The sequence below is a fragment of the Spermophilus citellus genome, assembly GCF_964194105.1.
Source record: "Spermophilus citellus genome assembly, chromosome: 8".
Lineage (NCBI taxonomy): Eukaryota > Metazoa > Chordata > Mammalia > Rodentia > Sciuridae > Spermophilus > Spermophilus citellus.
In genome coordinates this window covers 38,661,455-38,680,243 of record NC_138189.1, presented here as the reverse complement: position 1 = coordinate 38,680,243, position 18,789 = coordinate 38,661,455, and the positions used below count along the sequence as shown (strand labels likewise).

The 18,789-nt window shown below is 32.0% G+C and overlaps 1 protein-coding gene across 3 annotated transcripts in view; it reads left to right on the top strand.

Moving 5' to 3' along the window:
* Positions 1-18,789, top strand: part of NFXL1 (nuclear transcription factor, X-box binding like 1) — a 53,315-nt gene that overhangs the window by 7,267 nt on the left and 27,259 nt on the right. For all 3 annotated transcript variants that reach the window (XR_014023302.1, XM_081304249.1, XM_081304248.1), the window contains exons 4-15: positions 391-500; positions 2,307-2,437; positions 5,252-5,430; positions 5,652-5,813; positions 5,916-6,016; positions 6,667-6,781; positions 8,380-8,504; positions 9,199-9,321; positions 13,057-13,147; positions 17,342-17,462; positions 17,684-17,843; positions 18,668-18,759. Coding sequence is in view for 2 of the 3 variants with exons in the window: in XM_081304249.1 (XP_081160375.1) it covers positions 391-500; positions 2,307-2,437; positions 5,252-5,430; positions 5,652-5,813; positions 5,916-6,016; positions 6,667-6,781; positions 8,380-8,504; positions 9,199-9,321; positions 13,057-13,147; positions 17,342-17,462; positions 17,684-17,843; positions 18,668-18,759 (1,510 nt within the window). In the remaining variant the exon portion in view is untranslated. The remainder of the gene's footprint in view (positions 1-390; positions 501-2,306; positions 2,438-5,251; positions 5,431-5,651; positions 5,814-5,915; positions 6,017-6,666; positions 6,782-8,379; positions 8,505-9,198; positions 9,322-13,056; positions 13,148-17,341; positions 17,463-17,683; positions 17,844-18,667; positions 18,760-18,789) is intronic.

The window sequence follows — 18,789 nt, the reverse complement described above, 5'->3', positions numbered from 1 at the left end:
TTTGGCTTTTTATTTTCTTTCACTTTTTTTTTTTATGCTTTCTGTTATTACTTTACATCTCGATGCTCACATCTGTGGTTCTGCACCCAACAAATTTGTTAAGGACTTTAATGCAAAATATATGTGTGTATATATATATATATATATACACACACACACACATACACACACACACACAGAGCTAAGATACTGTTTTTGAATCAAGTATATGGATTTAATTAATGGATCTTGTAATCTCTTGACAAAGGATCTTTTTTTTTTTTAATTTAAAACTGTATTTTTTAGCAATATTTTGAGCAATTAATATTGCTCATGATGTGACACTAAGAGTGAGTTTATGTTATTTTCAGATGTTGCTTAACATGAAATTTTCAATTTTTAAATTTCAAGATGGAGATATACGTGAATTAGAGCGAACAAAACAGTATGTAAATGAAGCTTTTCAAGCAGGAGCTATGACATGTTTAATTTGTATTGCTTCAGTGAAGAGAAACCAAGCAGTAAGTTGTTCTCCTTGCTCATATTAATGTCTTTCCTGAATATTTTTTGTTTATATTCATTTAAACTTGATTCATTTAAGAATTTTTTATATAAATTGATCTTCATTTTATAAATATGAAATTTTAATGAAAGCTCTTTTTGAGGCAATTTTTTATTTTTAGCACTTTTAATATTTGTAGTATCAGTTTTGTTGCATATGTTGATTAGCGAAATCATTTTTAGTATGTATACTTCATAGAGTACCACAAATATGAAGTGTTAAAATGTGCTGTATTACATTGCTTTCAGTGGGTTTGATAAAAGAAAAGTAATGTAATAAAACACATATGATTTATTAAAGTGACAGAGGTCATTGAGGAGAGAAGATTCAAACATAACTCATGTCCTTAGAGAAGCTGTGGCCTAATGAAGAATTATCTAAATATAAATCTATAAGGGTATTAATGAAGCAATTAAAGAGAAGTGACAACTGAATATAATAGACTCAGCTTTTAGACCTGGTATTAGTTTACTGCTTATTAGAGCTACATTACTAGGGAAAGATAATCAGGCATGATGAAATGGGATTGGTCAGGCAGAATGAGTCAGAAACTGAACATGTTCAGGATGGTTGGCACTTTGTAGCAGATATAGTGCCTTTGGTATTCAGTCATTTGGATGTCCTCTGTAGCTGTGGTGGATGAGTGGACACAGTTCTACTTTAGAGCTGTGGACACTGTGGACATGTGGACACAGTTCTTCTTTAAACACTAGCTCGGTGTGTGGGTTGTTTTGTTTCCCCCATCTCAAGCTATTCTCTTTGGAAACTAATTCAGCCAGTTAATGTCCCGTAAGGCAGCATTCTATCACAGGGAATTGGTAGACTGATGTCTCAACCTTCTGTTTATTAGGGATGGGGCTGGGGTAGTCCATGGGGTTTCTTACATGATTCTTCAGAGGGCTGCCTACGGTATTGAGCTGCTGTGGCCCTTAGTAGTAAGCTCAATAATATACTATTTATTGGCATTTCTTTCCAGTCTTGTTCACTGACTCCTGCGTCTTAAGATCTTAATGACTGCTTAGGGGAAACCCAAACTAAGAAGTTGGATTTTTGTAATGCTGTTGCCAGCTTATGCCATATGCTATGTGTCTACTTATTTTAACAGTTGTAAAATGTTATATAAGGAAAGGGGAAGTGATTTTTTTTTCATATATATCAGTGTTGTCTGCTGTAAAAATTAATTCAGTATTATTTCTTAAGCCTCTCATTATATATATTCTGTTTTTACTCACTTAATTTTAGAATTTAGTTGTTAAGTGCTAGACTAATACATTTTATATTAAAAAAGCCATATATATTATACATATGTAGTTTTAGGCTTTCATTATAATAATATTTATAATTGGAAATAACCTAAAAGTCCAAGAACAAAAATTTGGTTAAATAAATTTTTGGTACATGAATCTATGGGACATACTGTAAAACTTTGAATTTCATGTTGTTTACACATTTTTGATAAGTGTAAATGCTTATACTGTGTTTAAAAAAGACTATAAAAATTACATGAGTTAGTACCAGTATGACTTTGTTTTTAAGGATAATACACATACACATTTGTACAGATACACATGATTCGATATTATCTAGAATGTTAGCTATAGTTATTTCTAGGTAATTGAATCTGGGTGGTTAATAATATTTTTCTTTACATTGTTCTATACCTAAGTACAATTTTATTGAGGACATTTCTATTAATTTAGTGTGATACTCTTTTAAAAGTATTATGGAATTAATAATTAACTAATTTCCAACACTTTTGTCTTAGGTTTGGAGCTGTTCAGGATGTTTCTGTATATTTCACATGCCCTGTATCCAAAAGTGGGCTAAAGACAGCCAGTTTCTTGTATCTTCTTTGACAGATGATGATTTTGGCAAGAAAGATTATCCTTGGCCTTGGTAACTTTTTCTAATTAGTTGGATTTGAAGTTGTAAATGAAAATTGTACATCATTTGTTGATTTATTGGCAGTTTCAGTGTCCATATTTGGCCTTTAGCCATTTGGTTTATGAATATATGGAACCTTGGTAATGACTTTTTTTTTCCTTCAATTTGTGTAACTTCTAGTTTCTTTCAGTAACTTTTAAATCATGTTTATTTCAGTAACTCATGAATTATTCAATTTATTTTTTCTATCAGAACAACTTCTTAATTATGCTTTAAAGGAACTTTCACTTTGGGACTGAAAATCATTCTTGATTTTGTATAGCTCTTGGAATTCCATTGTCATCACATTAACAAGTTTATCATCTTATTTTGATCATTAGACTTCCCAATTTTATCCTTGAAATTATAGTTGTATATTAATTTTTCTATGTTCATTTTATTGTGCCTATTATTAACTAGTATTTAATATTTAACTTTTGTTATACATTGAGAAAGAGTTGTGGAGTAGAAATTCTATCTCACTGCTAAATAAGGACAGTAAAAAATTTAACCATAGTGGCAACCCAAAGGTGTAGTTCAATGTCAAGGTAATGAAACAGAAGCTCAGGGGCTCTGTGTGTTCACGTTTTTTAGCTAATTTGTTGTTTATAATTTTGTGTTCTTTTCCTTAACATAAGCCCCCAAACTGTATAAGATTCAAGCCTTACAATACCTCCATTAGACCTCTGTTTATTATAATGAGTACTGGTGCGTTTGTAAAATTGTGGTGGTGTGGTTTTAAAAAATATTAATGCATACAGGTTCCTTTGTAGAAATTCTCAGCAATCAGTGAGAGATTTTTATTTGTCCACTACCAAAGAGGGGATTGGAGTATGTTGAAAGAAAAGGATGATTTCAGGTTCTTCTTACTGCTACATGATTTAGTCAGGATTTGAAACTTAGAATTCCTGATTTCTGAATTCCATGCTTTTTTCAGTTTTCTAACTGAGTTCTGTCTTATGGTATTGCTTTTAGAGATATTGTTTTCAAAGCCTACATTTATTTTGCTGTTGTATGTTATTTACCTTTGGTACAGATATTGTAGTGTTCCATGGGTGTAGAATTAAAGCAGATATTCTGATTTCTTAGTGTTAGAAATTTAAATCTCACATGTACTTTTTTCTTGTCCTTAACTCTTCTCATTTCTATTTTAAGTAGTCTTTGTGCCATAGAGGAGTAAAGTAGCAGTTAAGAGGAAAAGGAACAGCTACTCCTAAATCTAAAAGAAAAACAAAAATTTAATTGAGAGGGCAATATCCTTTGCATTCTGTATATCACAACTTATTTTTATCTCATACATTTGCAAATATTGCCCTCTCTCAAATAGTTTTATGTTACTGATGATGGGCAGTGTGAATGCATGGTAAGTTGCCTGTTAGCACCTCCATATCTAAGTTTATTAAAAATATACATCCCCCTTTATGATAGCTGAAAGGAATCGTAGACAATTTTTTCTTTTTGTAAAGAAAAATTTAACTTTTTCAACAAAATGCCAATTATAACAGATGAGTCATAGTATTTTATTTTTGATTGTTGATTACAGGAACATATCTCAGTTACTTTGAAAATATGTGGTGTTTATTTGGAAAAAGAAAATGTTTTTGTGACAATAAAGACATTATTTTTGATATAGAAGGAATTTAAGTTATAATATAAAACTTGTTTTGGTGTAGTGTTCTAATTATACTAATTTGTCTGGGAGATCATAAGGCTTAGGATATCTTTTGGCAGTAATCTATGATGATATACAAATGGATTTTTGAAAGAGCTGAAGATCAAAACTTCTAGTATTAAAACTTATTTTAATGTTGTAGGTTACTAATCTTTCTGCTTTAGCAGAGAATGTGAGATGGTATTTGAACTTTGACTTAGCACATTGGATATTTACCTATTTTGAATTAGATGTTGAGAATTACAAAATTCTTCGTTTCTTCTCAATTTTTTACCCTTTAATTTTGGAGTTTAGTCAAGTTTCTTGCTGCTGTTTTGCCCACCCATAACCCAACTATTTTTGTATGCCATTGCTAATATATATTATTTATTTGTAAACCATATAAGCAAACTTTTTAAAAACTGAACTTCATAAAAATCTGAGTGAAGCTGGGCAGTGGCGTGCAACTGTAATCCCAGCAGCATGGGAGGCTGAGATGGGAGGATCACAAGTTGAAAGCCAGCCTCAGCCTCTGCCAGGCACGAAACAACTCAGTGAGACCCTGTCTCTAAATAAAATACGAAATAGGGCTGGGGATGTGGATCAGTGGTTTGAGTGTCCCTGAGTTCAGGTCCCATTACCCCCCCCCCCCACTCCGCCAAAAAAAAAAAAAAATCTGAGTGATTACCTCAAGAATAAAGTTTAAGTGGTTAAAAGGAAGCTAATATTGCTTTCTCTTTGAAACTGTATTCTGGATATATATGTTTAATACATAGCAACTAGTCACAGGTTAATATTTAAATTAAATAAAAGATAAAGAAATTCTGATTCTTCCTCAATTGTGTGGATTAGCCAAATCTCAAGTGCCATATGTGGCTAATTGCTACTGTATTGGTACAGGTCTAAGACAGTTCTGTCATCTCAGGAAATCATTGTACAGAGCTGTGCTAGATGTTTAAATAGATTTTAGTAAGAGCTTGTTTTTTTTTTTTTTTACTAATATAAAAACAGAGCTTAAGGTTCCTTAACCTAAAACTAATTGAACAGTATCATCTGTTACTAAATATGTTTATATTCCTATCTCTTATGTTTAAGATGAAATAAATTTTAATTATTTTATTTTATTTTTTTTGTAGTCCAAAATGTAGGTTTGAATACAAAAGGTCAGAAACGCCTAGTAGGTACTATTGCTATTGTGGAAAAGTAGAAGATCCACCATTAGATCCGTGGCTTGTGCCTCATTCATGTGGCCAAGTATGTGAGAGAGAATTTAAACCTCCTTGTGGTCATAAGTGTTTACTCCTCTGTCATCCAGGTGAGTTCCATATTATATTTTTAGTTGTCTCTGAGTGGTTATTACGTTGAGGCCAAAAAAAAAAAAAAAGTGAAAGTTTACTTGAGAACTTAAGAACATATTGGAAGGTAATGCCTTTTTAAACTGTTGATAAAAGTTCTAGAAATTACTAAAAGATATAGAAATTGAAAGTTTTAATTTTCAACTTATGATTTTTTTCCCCTACTTTCTTTGGATTCTAGGTCCGTGTCCTCCTTGTCCAAAGATGGTTACAACTACTTGTTACTGTAAGAAAGCAAAGCCTATCCCTCGTAGGTGCAGCACCAAGGAATGGTCCTGTCAGCTACCATGTGGACGAAAGTTGCTTTGTGGGCAACATAAATGTGAAAATCCTTGTCATGCAGGTAAAGCACATACCTGTTACGTATTCTGATTTTACGCAAAAATCAAAGCAATCTTTGTTGCTTTTAAATTGTTTGTAAGCTAATTGATCATTCTGGTTTTAGGAAGTTGTCAACCCTGTCCAAGGGTTAGTAGACAAAAATGTGTCTGTGGCAAAAAAGTAGCTGAAAGAAGCTGTGCGAGTCCACTGTGGCACTGTGATCAAGTAAGTTTATATACATTTTGAGGGGGTGGATATTAAAGAATACAAAAAGCGTAAACTAGAAAGCAAAAATTCCAATTTGATTTAGTTGAATAAAGGATAATAAAGAGTAGCAACTCAGATGAACTGCATCATGATTTAGGAAGCTAGTTTCCAATTAATATAATTTAGTTACTGGGGAATTTTTTTTTTTTTTTTAGTAACAGCTTTTTATTGAATTCGGAATTCAGTACAGATTTACACTCTCACTTGTAAGCTTACCCTCCCCTTCCTCTCTTTCCCTTATCTTCAGCCAATACTTCCTTGCTTCTTGTTATTCCCTTTAAGGAAGTAGGATTGAATTTGTAGATTGCTCATCCAAGAATTGACATGATTGTATTACTGTTTTGAAATCTTTGATGGATAGCTATATGAAGCCATATGTATTTTTTAATTTATTATATACTCCTCTTTGGTGTATAGGAAATAAATATGTGTATACATGGATATATGGATACACACACACACACATACATATGTGTATGTATGACACCTGTGTTGAACACAAAGTTTAATGTAAGGGACATAAAGAAGTAGTTTATTTATTATTAAAAGTGAATCACGTTTTGTACAAAGTTGTTGACTTTTAAATCCTTCACTTTTGCTTATTTTAGGTATGTGGAAAAACACTGCCATGTGGTAATCATACATGTGAGCAAGTTTGCCATGTTGGTGCTTGTGGAGAATGTCCTCGATCTGGGAAAAGGTTCTGTCCATGTCAGAAATCAAGTAGGACTTTTTTTTTAAGAAAATGTTTTATTGGTGCATGTTAATTATACAGAACAGTGGGTTTCATTGTGGCATATTTGTACATATATGTAACATAATTTGATCAGTTTTATTCCCCACTACCTCCCCTTGCTTTTCCCTCCTCACTTCCCTTTATTCCCTTCTTTTACCATAATGATTTCCCTTCTATTTGCTTGTTTGGTATTGGGGATTGAACCCAGGAATGCTTAACCACTGAGCCACATCTCCAACCCTTTTTATATTTCATTTAAAGACGGGGTCTCCCTGAGTTGCTTAGGGCCTTGCTGAGTTGCCGAGGCTGGCTGTAAATTTGCAATCTTCCTGTTTCAGCCTCCTGAGCCACTGGGATTACAGGTGTGCATCACCATCCCCGGCTCCCCTTTTTTTTTTTTTCCCATGGGATCCCCTCCACTTTTTTCCTCTAGCTTTCACATATGATAGAAAACATAACATATATTTATGTCTTTATATATTTTGAGTCTGGATTATTTCACTTATGATGCTATCTAGTTCTGTCTGTGTTCTTGAAAATGGCATAATTGCGTCTTTTTAATGGATGAATAAAACTTCATTGTTAGGCTGGGGGTGTAGCTCAGTGCTAGAGCACTTGCCTAGCACATGTGAGGGCCCTGGGTTTGATCCTCAGCACCACATAAAAATAAATACATAAATAAAGGTATTTTGTCCATCTACAACTAAAAAATTAAAAAAAAAACCTTCATTGTTTATACATACCACATTTTCTTTATACATTCTTCTGTTGATGGATATCTACTCTGGTTCCATAACTTGGGTCTGGTGATTATGTTGCTATAAATATAGGAATGTGTGTACCTCTACAGTGTGGTGGTTTTACATTTTTTCGATAAATGTAGAGGAGTTGTGTAACTGAATCATATGGTAGGTCCATTTTTATTGTTTTGAGGAACCACCATACTGATTTGCATAGAGGCTATACTAATTTACGTTCCTACTAATAGTGTGTGAAGGTTCCTTTTTCCCCATATCCTTATCAGCATCTGTATTTTTTAAATACCTTTATTTTATTTATTTATATGTGGTGCTGAGGATTGAACCCAGGGTCTTGCGTGTGCTAGGCAAGCGCTCTACCGCTGAGCCACAACCCCAGCCCAGCATCTGTATTTTTGATGCCTGCCATGCCGATTGGAGTAATCCTGTGAGGTTAAGAGCAAATTAAAAAAACAATTTCTTTGTATTATGAAAGTTCCTCATAAAAGTTCTTTGTAGTTTTACTCATTTTATTAGGTAACCATATCTGAAGTAGTTAGCACATACAAGGATTGTCATGTATCAAATTTCTTATTTTGTACTTTTTTTTTTTTTGGAAAAATTGAGGATGTAGATGCCATGAGCAAAACAAGATCAATTTTAAATTTCTTTTAAAAAAACATAAGCCTTGAAATTCTATGAGTTATTTTCATTAAAGGCAGTTTTTTCCCAATAACTACATGGATGAAAAATTAATAATCTGAAAAAGCTATATTATTCTTTAGAGCACTTTGTTAGTGCTTAATAGCAATGTATCATATTAACATTGACATTTTGTCTGCTTTTAGAGTTTTCTTTGCCTTGTACAGAAGATGTACCAACTTGTGGAGATAGTTGTGACAAAGTCCTGGAATGTGGAATCCACAGATGTTCACAGCGTTGTCACCGAGGTCCTTGTGAAACATGTAGACAAGTTAGTTATGTCCTGTAATAATTCCTTTTGGAGCGACATATCATAATATGTCAAATGAGATTGTCTATAATTCTTTCCCATTATTTACTTTCATATACATCTATGTAGTGATGTATATGAGTTTAATGTCCTAATATTTATAATAAGAAATGAGAGTATGCTAGAAATCAAATCTAAAAATTGCCTTTTCTTTTTGTGTTATGAAAGTTCTTATTTTATATTCCAATGTGAGTTTATTTGTTCTCAGAAGATAGTTGAAGCAGTGATGAATTAGGCCTAGTGATGGTGGAAAAAAATTAATGCCTAGATTTAAGTCTTAACTATATATATCATTTTAGTTTTGACTGTACTACCAGGCCAACAAGTTAGCTGACTAGGTAGTTCAGTTTTCTTGCTCTATTGAGAGAAGATGTGTAGATGTTATGGTTATAGCTAGATAAAAGTGGTTTTAATGTGTGGCATATTTTTAAATATTATCATTTCTACTAAATTTAATGAATTCTTGAGAAGTTGTTTTTGGAACAGAATGAGATAAATAGATATTTTGGGAGAGACAACTTTGGTTTGGGTAAAGTCTTGCATATACATTTGTTATTTAAGATTTTTGTTCATGTTTTAGTAATTATGGAAATTGTAATGTGGTGAATAAAGGATATTAACAAAAGTCAGTTTTAATACCATGTCTTTGTTCCAGGAAGTGGAAAAGCATTGTCGCTGTGGAAAGCATACAAAACGAATGCCCTGCCATAAACCTTATATATGTGAAACTAAATGTGTCAAGATGCGAGACTGTCAGAAGCATCAGTGTAGGAGAAAGGTATGCTTAATAAGTTTGGAAAACTGATTAAAAATTGTCTTGAATTTTTCCTTTTTGGGGCCATGATAAACAGTCTTCCTGACTTGTTCCTTAAATGTTCAGACATACTGTTTTCTGTATAAAATATTAATAAATACTCTAAGTTAATTTTAGTTTTTTTTTTAAATGAGAAAGCTGTCAATTTTTTAAAAGAGTCTTTTTTGTCTTGTACCACAGTCCTCTCCGTTTGGTTCATAGGCTCTTTGTGTTCCCTAACTTTAAAATATCATTAGCAGTGTTAAAGTGATAGTTGATTTGGTGGTAGAGACCTAACTTCTATGGTTCAAATCTTCTTGAGTCTGGATTCCTTTTTTCATTATGAAATATCCTTTTTTTTTTTTTTTTTTTTATCTCTGGTAAGTTTCCTTATCCTTGTTTTTTTTTTTTTTTTTTTTTTGGTGGTGCTAGGGATTGAACCCAGGTCCTTGTGCATGCCAGGAAAGCATTCTGCCAACTAAGCTGTATCCGCAGCCCCTTATTCTTAAATTGTTTGAAATATAATGATGATTTCAGCTTTGTTTTTCTTAGTGTTAGCATAGTACTTTTTTTTTCATTCTCTTAAAGTACATTTCTTTTGGATTTTATTTTATCCAAGTTAACACTCTTTGTCATTTAATTTTGATATAAACCATTTACATTTAATATGATCTTTTTGTTACTGTTGGATTTGAATCTTGTAACTCTGGTAGAGCACTTGCCTTAGCAAGGCCAAGGGCTTGGGTTCGATGCCCGGAATCACAAAAATAAAGTTAAATAAATTAATCTTCTATTTTGCTGTTTATTTTCTATTTGCCCATTCATTCCTTTCCCTTTTGTTTTGTCTTCTTTTTTGATTGAATGTTATTTTTTAGTGATTCCATTTTTATCTACTGTTTTTATTAGCTATATAACTAGTTTTCTTTCTTCGAAGTGTTGCTTTTGGCCTTATAAAGACCTTTACAGTAGTGTGTTTCATGACACTTTTCCTGACTTAAAGTGTATGATTCTTACAATTTTTTCTACTCATGTGTTTTATAATCCTCCAATATATTGTTTTCATTTTTGCTTTAAAAGGGTTTGAAAAAAATAAGATTTTTAAATCTATTTTTGGTACTTTTTTTGTGTGTAGATTCAAGTTTCCATCTGGTTTCATTTCTTTCTATCTAAAGGATTTCCTTTAACATTTCTTTTGGTGCTGGTAATGAATATTTTCAACTTTGTATGTCTGAAAGTGTCTTTTTTTTGCCTCTGCGAATTCTAGTTTGACATTTTGTTCTGCCCATACTTAAAAGATGGTACTTTACTGTCTTCTAGTTTGCATATTTTTTCCTACAAGGAGCTGTGATTCTTACCTTTATTCCTCTGTACATAATGTATTTCTCTCTGTCTCTCTTGTTTGTTTAGGATTTTTTTATCATCAGTTTTAGCAGTTATTTTTTGGTGTTCTTTGGCATAATGTTTTGTATTTCTTCAGCCTTATTTTCTTTGAGGAACTTGGATTCATACACTTATAGTTTTCCTCAAATTTTTGATCTTTATCAGATATTTTTTCTGTTTTCCCTTTTCTACCCCCTTCAGACACTTTGATGATTTATCATCTGTTACATGTAGTACCACAGTTCACTAATGCTGTAATTATTTGTTAGCCTTTTTTAACATCTATATTTTATTTTATATAGTTTATATAGTTTTGCCTTTACATTCACCATTTTCTTCTGTGTTATTTAATCTGCTTTTTATTCATCCTGTGTTTTTTCTTTTTAGACGTGTATTTTCATCTCTAGAGGTTGAGCTTGGGTCTTTTTTATATTTCCTATGCTGCTTTGCATGCTAACATTTTTCTTTATCTTTAATATATGGCTAGACTATATCAATAATACCTACTTTAGTATGGGGGTAGGAAAGACAGAATGAGATGGACATCATTACCCTACATGTATGAAAACACATACACACACACAATATAAATAATACCTGCTTTGTTGTCTTTGTCTACTAATTGTTATCAATTCTCATTTCTGGGTCAATTTTTTTTTTCCTTCCTGTGTCTCTTGGGTTATATGTTCCTGCTAAGGTTGGCCTGCTTGAGGATTTTTAAAATTGTTTTTTAAATGTTGCAAACTTTACATTGTTTTTGTGTGCTGAGGTTTTTTTTTTTTTTTTACATTCCTTTAAGTATTTATAATATTTATTCCAGGACAAAGTTAAGTTCCTTAGAAACCTCTTGATCTTTTTTAGACCTGATAGAGTTAGATGTGACTACAGCATTCCTTTGTCTAGGGCTAATTTGGCCCCACTACTGAGGCAATAACTCTTCTTAAATATTACACTCAGTGCCTGTGTATTGGGAAATACTCCCTCTCTGGCCATAGGAACACAAACTATTCCTAGCCCTGTGCAACCTCTGGAAATTGTTTTCCTTTCCTTCCAGTGTTTTTTTCGCAGGTTTTGGGTAGAGTCTTCTCACACCTCTACAGGTCACTATTCAGGCAAAGATTCAGCGGCCCCTTCTGGATTTTTCCAGAACTTTCTCTGTACACTTACCTGCTCACCACAAATTCTAGCCCCACTGGCCTTCTTGAATTATGATATATATATTTTTTTGTTTGTTTGTTTAACTTGGTGAATCTACCAGGTTTTGCTTGTGATCTTCCTTTTTGTATAGCAGCTTAGAGACCTCCAAGTCAAGAGATGTTGTAATTGTAGGACTCACCTTGTTTGTTTCCCTTCCCTTAGGGATTGCTGTTCTATGCTGCATGATTAATGTCAAAAAACTGTGACTTCATATCTTTTGTCTGATTTTTTTAGTTGTTTGAGATGGAGGGAAAATCTGATGTTACTCTGTCATGTTTGGAATTAAAGTGTCAGTAGGCTTATTCAAGTCGGAGAATACTATTGCCACTTGAAAAGTGATAGGTACATAGCATTATTTAGTATATACTATCTAATTGAATGCTCAATTTTGACTTTTAATTGCTTTTCAGTAAGGTGTATTATTTGGAGCTATTTTTTATATGCTTTTGAAATTTGTTCTTTTATGAGTTATAATCCTAAATATCTTTAATACTCTTGTAATATGTGTTTTCTTTCCAAAGTTTGAGTATATGAAAAGTCAAGGGAGAGGTTAGAAAGGCAAGGTAGATGTTAAGTAGTTGCCTACTCTTTGTGAATGAAAATTAGGACAAGTGGTAGCTATATTTCTCACAAATTAGAAATCACAAAGAATGATAGCCTATCTACTTCTTTTCATTAGTTGGTTTCTGATTTCATGGTTTGGAAATAATTGCCGAACTGATCTATATAAGTTTTATTTTAATGAATATTAAAAAATATTAAAAACTAGTTGCCCACATTGACTGTGGCATCTAAGTAGATCCATTCCTTTGGGTAATGTTGTCAGTATCTGTATAGAAAAGTAAATGAAATCTGATGAAAGTATTTTAAATCATAGAAAAATTAACTGAAGGGCGAGAAAATTCAGCTTGATATTATTAGAGTAGGTCATTATCTGATCAAACTTGTAAATTCTTAGCAGTATATCTACTTACCAGAGGAATGTTGATACTCTTGAATATTTTCATTCAAGAGTGAATGGAATATCAAGAATGAAGAGAAATATCTTTGCTTTCTGTAAGTTCTGTAAATAACTAGTAATGACATTCATATTATGCATGGATTTTCAAATTATCTATTCTCAATATATTGCTTTCTCTTTAGTGTTGCCCTGGAAACTGTCCACCTTGTGATCAAAACTGTGGACGGACTTTAGGATGTAGAAACCATAAGTGTCCGTCTATCTGCCACAGAGGTAAAATTAAACAATAGCCATAATTATAATGTTTGTATTTACTTAGTGCTGTAAGTTGATAGCATTCATATTCACTATCTTATTTGGTCTTCCTAACAACCTTAAGAAGTACGTAGGAAAGGACAGTAGACAGTATGCCTATTTTATCAACAGTGTGATTGGTGCTAAAAGGGATTCAGAGACTTATTCAGGGAAACATCTAGTATAGCAATATAGCCAAGATATGAACCTAAGCCTTCTGAATATGTTTTGTTCTTTCTATAAAACTGTGGTTTTTTTCCCCCTCCCTTAACCTTCCTCACACATTTAAAAAACAAAGTTGTTTTAGTTGTTAATAGACCTTTATTCTTATTTATTTATATGTGGTGCTGAGAATCGAACTCAGTACCTTACATGCTAGGCAAGTGTACTACCGCTCAGCCCCAGCCCCAGCCCCAGCCTCAGCCCTGCCCCCATACATTTTTTTTTCTCAAATTAGTTAAGATGTTAATAGACTTTTTTGGGGTTTGATTCTGGATTTAATGAATTTATATGAAATTAAATCTAGTAAGGGATTGACCAGTTCTCAAACATTTTAGTCTGAGGACCCTTTATTCTTTTTGGGACCCTAAGGAACTTTTGTTAATGTGGGTTTTACTCATTTACATTTATTGTATTTGAAGTTAAAATAAAATATAATACTATCTATTATTTTAAAGTTGCAATAATAAACCTATTAGAACATATAACATTTTGTGAAAAATAACCATTTTCTGAATAAATAGTGAGAATGCTATTCTTTTACATTCTTGCAAATATCCTGAATGTTTTGCTTAATAGATGGCAACTGTTTTTACATAATCAGTTTCTGCATTTAACCTTTTGTGATATGGCTTGTTGCTAGCTTTTGGACAATTCTGCTCTGTGTATGTGAGATCTTACAGATTCCCTGAATGGATCCTTAGAGTACTGTGAGAATTGTGATCCTTAGAGTACTGTGAGAATAAATTCCTAATTTATTATAATAACATTTTTGAGCATCCACTAAATATCAGGTATTGGGATTATATGGGTGAACAAAATTGACAGTCTCTGCTCCTATGGAACTTAACTTTTGACTCTTCCCTTCTTGGTCAAATTCAGTTAATACAGCTATTAAACATAGTAGACAAGTATTAAAAGAAAAAGTAAAACTAAAATCATGATGCTGGGAATGATGCATACTATTTTATATTTACATTTATAAATATGTTATTGTTTATCAAGGAGAGGACTCTGAAAAGATGACATTTGACCTAAAAGAAGTAAGGGCTCAAGACATATGGAAATGGGAGTTGTGTAGTGTTCCTGGTCAAAAAGCAGTAATTACAGAGTAGAATGCTCAAAGGGACATATGGCAGGACATGAGGTCAAAGAGATCATGAGTTAAAGGACCGTTAGAAAAAGGAGAATATGAATAGGACTCTATAGACCATTGTGAAAACACTGGGCATGTAAGCTTGACTAGGTCTATGACCACTGAAGAGTTGAGTCAGTAGTTTAAAATTTTTTCATCAGGAAAACACCAGGCCTAGTTGATTTTTTACATATTATTTTAACAACTTAATGTTTATTATGTATATAAGTTCAGTTTCCTCATAAGCTGCTTGAAAGTATATGTTAAAAAACCCCACACATCCAACTAATATTTTATCTTACAAGGAAAGTAAGAGAAAATTACATGTCACTTTGAGAAAATATTAATGGTTAATCTGTCATAACCAAGTTGGACTTATTTCAATAATATATGGCTGGTTTAACATTAGTAAATATAATAATGTGATTTACTATATTAACTCATCTAGGTCAATATCTGAAATATGGTTGATAAATTTAACATCTATATATGACAAAAATTTAAATAGACATAGAAAAGAATATCCTTAATCTGATGGGGTATCTGTAGAAAGTCTAGAGCAAATATCTTACTTAGCAGAGTGGTGTTGAGAACATTTCTCCTTCTCCTCACATTTTGAAACAAATCCCATAAATATTTCAGTATTCATCCTAAAAATGGATTCTTAACTTTTGTCATTAATACATTTCTTCATGTAGCCAAATATCTGGTGTTCAAATTCTTGTATCATAAGCTTCTTATTTTTTAACTCAGTTTGTGTGACTCTTAGACCGTGAAATCAACATGATGCTATTAGTTTATGTATCTCTTTAAGTCTTTCAATCTATAATCTCTCTCCTTCACCATCCCCCCTTAGTGGCTTCTTCGTTGAAGAAATTAGGTTGCTTTATTTGGTTTCTCATTCTAGATGTTACATATTGCATCCCTGTGGTGTTATTTAACGTGTTTCTCTGTCCTGTATATTTCTTGTAAATTGTTAGTTGGATTTAGAAATTTGATCACGGGTTCAAGTTTTGGCAGAGTGTTTATTTTTTAAGAAGATGTTTATTTAAAAAAATTTTAAAAGCCACTGTTGTACACTCTAACCATTTAATTCACGTAAGAATTAGAATCATTATTTTATAATATTTGTTATCATTCTAGACATCTCAGGGAGAAGATGTTAATTGCATATTTGCATAGTAAATGTAAGAAAAGTTGATTTACATTTCTCTAAAGTTAAAGGTTATCTCTGGATAATTCCTCAACTACACAACTCTTGCCGATTTTGATCTGGACTGTAGTTATTCTTTGTAGGCTGCTTTTTACAATTTTGAAACTTTTCATTAGTATTTGTTATGCTATATAGGTATCAATATAAATTCTTTTGGTCACTAGGAAGACCATTTAAGGAAATTATTCCTTGTTGTTTTTAAGACTTAATTTTTTAAAAATGATGCTATAGTTTTAGTGTGGCAAAAAGGTTTATGTTTGATTTTTGATAACAGATATTGATGTCAAATGCTGAGAACAGACAAATATCACTATTAGATTGAAAATTGTAGCACCTAATCATTCTTTAAAAAAAAATCAAAACTTGATTACGTGTGTCAGGATGACTTGGTTTATGTTACCATTAATATTTCACTGGATTATATTTATCAAAACTGAAGTATAAATTAATAATTTGTACAATAGATGTTATTTTTTCTCTCATTTTCTCATTATTGGAATCAAAATTCTTAATTTGTAGCTCATATCTGTTTTAGGGAACTATTTTTTAACTTTAAAAGGTATTAAACCAAGCTATTTTCTGTCATTAGTCTGTTTCTAATCAGGTTAGTTGCTGAGCAGTGTTTTACTTGTTCCTGACACTTAGCAGTTTAAGATTTTCACTCTTTAAAAGACTCCCATTCCTTCCTCATTATTTCATTTCTAGTGGACTTTCTTACTGGGAAGACTAGAGTGGGAAGAAAGTCTTTAAGATGATGTCAGAGCCTCAGTGAGAATTTGAAAAGGTTTCTTTCATTTTCTTTTTGTATATGTCTACCAACTCACAGCAAACTCAGTACTACTTTTTGAAATGTTTAGAACAGAAACATATAGAATCAGAACCTAAAAAGAGGGTTTAGAATTTAGTCTTTTCACAAAGCACAAATAATTGACTGTGCTTATTAACCAACATCAGGTCATGAGAGAGAAGTTATTTTCTTGTTGGGGAATTTATCTAAAAATAACTTACTTGGATAGAAGTATGTACGTAAATAGGCCAAAAAGATTACTGTTAGTGTTAGATTTTCCAAAGATTTAAAAGCCATTTTGCTTGTTGTAATTTTTGACTATTACGTTAAATTTGTTATTTAGAATAGAACTTTTAGGACATTTTGAAACTTCTAAAGCTTTATTTGAAGTACCAGTGTATACATGGAAAAGTATACAAATCATAGAAGCATAGTTTGATGTTTTATAAGCTGAACATAACCATATAATCAGATTCATATCATTAAGCAGAACATTACGGACATTTCCAAAACCTCCTTAAATCCTTCATAACGATTATTCTGCTTTTGAACAGTAAAAATTAGCTTTTCCCATTTACTTTATATAAATGGAATCATACTATCCTAAATTACTCTTTGTATATGGCTTCTTTTGCTTAATGTTATCTATTAGTACATTCATATTGCTGTTATTTATTTCCTTGTTCTTGTAGGCTATTCCATTGTGCAAATGTGTTAAATTTATTGATTCTACCACTGATGAGCATTTGGATGATTATAAAGTAACTTCTTTTTAAATGTAAGACTTTGTTTATTTTATTTTATTTCTTTTTTGGTCAGGCAGTTGCTATCCATGCCCAGAAACTGTAGATGTAAAGTGCAATTGTGGTAATGCAAAAGTGACAGTACCTTGTGGCCGAGAACGAACCACAAGGCCACCCAAATGCAAAGAGATATGCAGGTTGGTATAAAGCTTTGCAAAAACTTATATCTGGTATTTTATAATTTAAATTCATATTGATTTTTAATATTATTAGTAATTTAATATAATTTTTCTCTGATATTTTAAAATATTGTCATAGTATGCTCATTCTATATGGAATCAGAAGATATATAGATAGTTGCACTTTAGATGTTAATTGTTCAATGGTCAAAAGTAACAATTTGTATTTTGTGATTTAGTCGACCACCAACATGCCATCATACAAGTCGAGAAAAACATCGTTGTCATTTTGGTCCTTGTCCACCATGTCATCAACCTTGCCAAAAAGTTTTGGAGAAATGTGGTCACTTGTGTCCTGCTTCATGTCATGATCAAGCATTAATAAAGCAGACAGGCAGGGTAAGAGAATAGTATTATTAAATAGATGATGCATTGCTGTGGATCATATTTTCTGGATTTTATGTAGTCATTCAATAAAAAATGATGAAGTACTTTTTAGATAATAGGCACTGTGCTAGGAGCTGGGGTACAAGGAAAATAAGAGTTGGTCTCTTGTCTTATGAAGCTCATATTATAAGGGTTGGATGTGTAGCTCAGTGATACAGCACTTCCTTAGCATGTGCAAAACTCGATTTCCCAACACTGCAAAAAAATAAAAATAAAACATATAAACAAATAAACAAATGTTTGCAAATCAGTGTGATAGTTATGTAAAGCCATGAATATAGATGAATTTGCTAGTATTTCTTCATATATTATGGTTTAGGGTTATAGATAGTCTTTAATTTCCTTAGCAATTAATTCACTTAATTCAGTCTTTATTGAGCTCTTATTATGTGTCAAGAATTCTTTTAGGTGATGAGGAACAACAAGGAATAAAATAATGGAGGTTACAGTGAACTAATGAGTGGTAAAGTTTACAGTTGTGTTTCATTCTCGTTTTGGATTATGAGAAGTAAAGAAGGCTGCACTGCCTTTGTTCTACCTTTTAAAAACTGGAGTCAGCCTTGGTATTTAATGTTGAATTGTGTGGATTGGAACAATCTGAGTATATAAATGGAATAAAATATTTCAATAAGCAGAATTTTTAAATTACTTGAACAATTTTCAGTTTGCTTGAGCAAAGGATATATGGGAGCTATTTTCTTTGATTATTAAAAGAGTCATATGATTTAATCCTTTAAATTTAATCTTTAAATTTGTCATATGTGTTTTACTCATAGCACCAACCTTCAGGTCCTTGGGAGCAGCCTTCTGAGCCAGCATTTATTCAGACTGCATTACCTTGTCCTCCATGTCAAGTTCCTATTTCTATGTAAGTATTAGAATTTTAACCTTTTTTTTT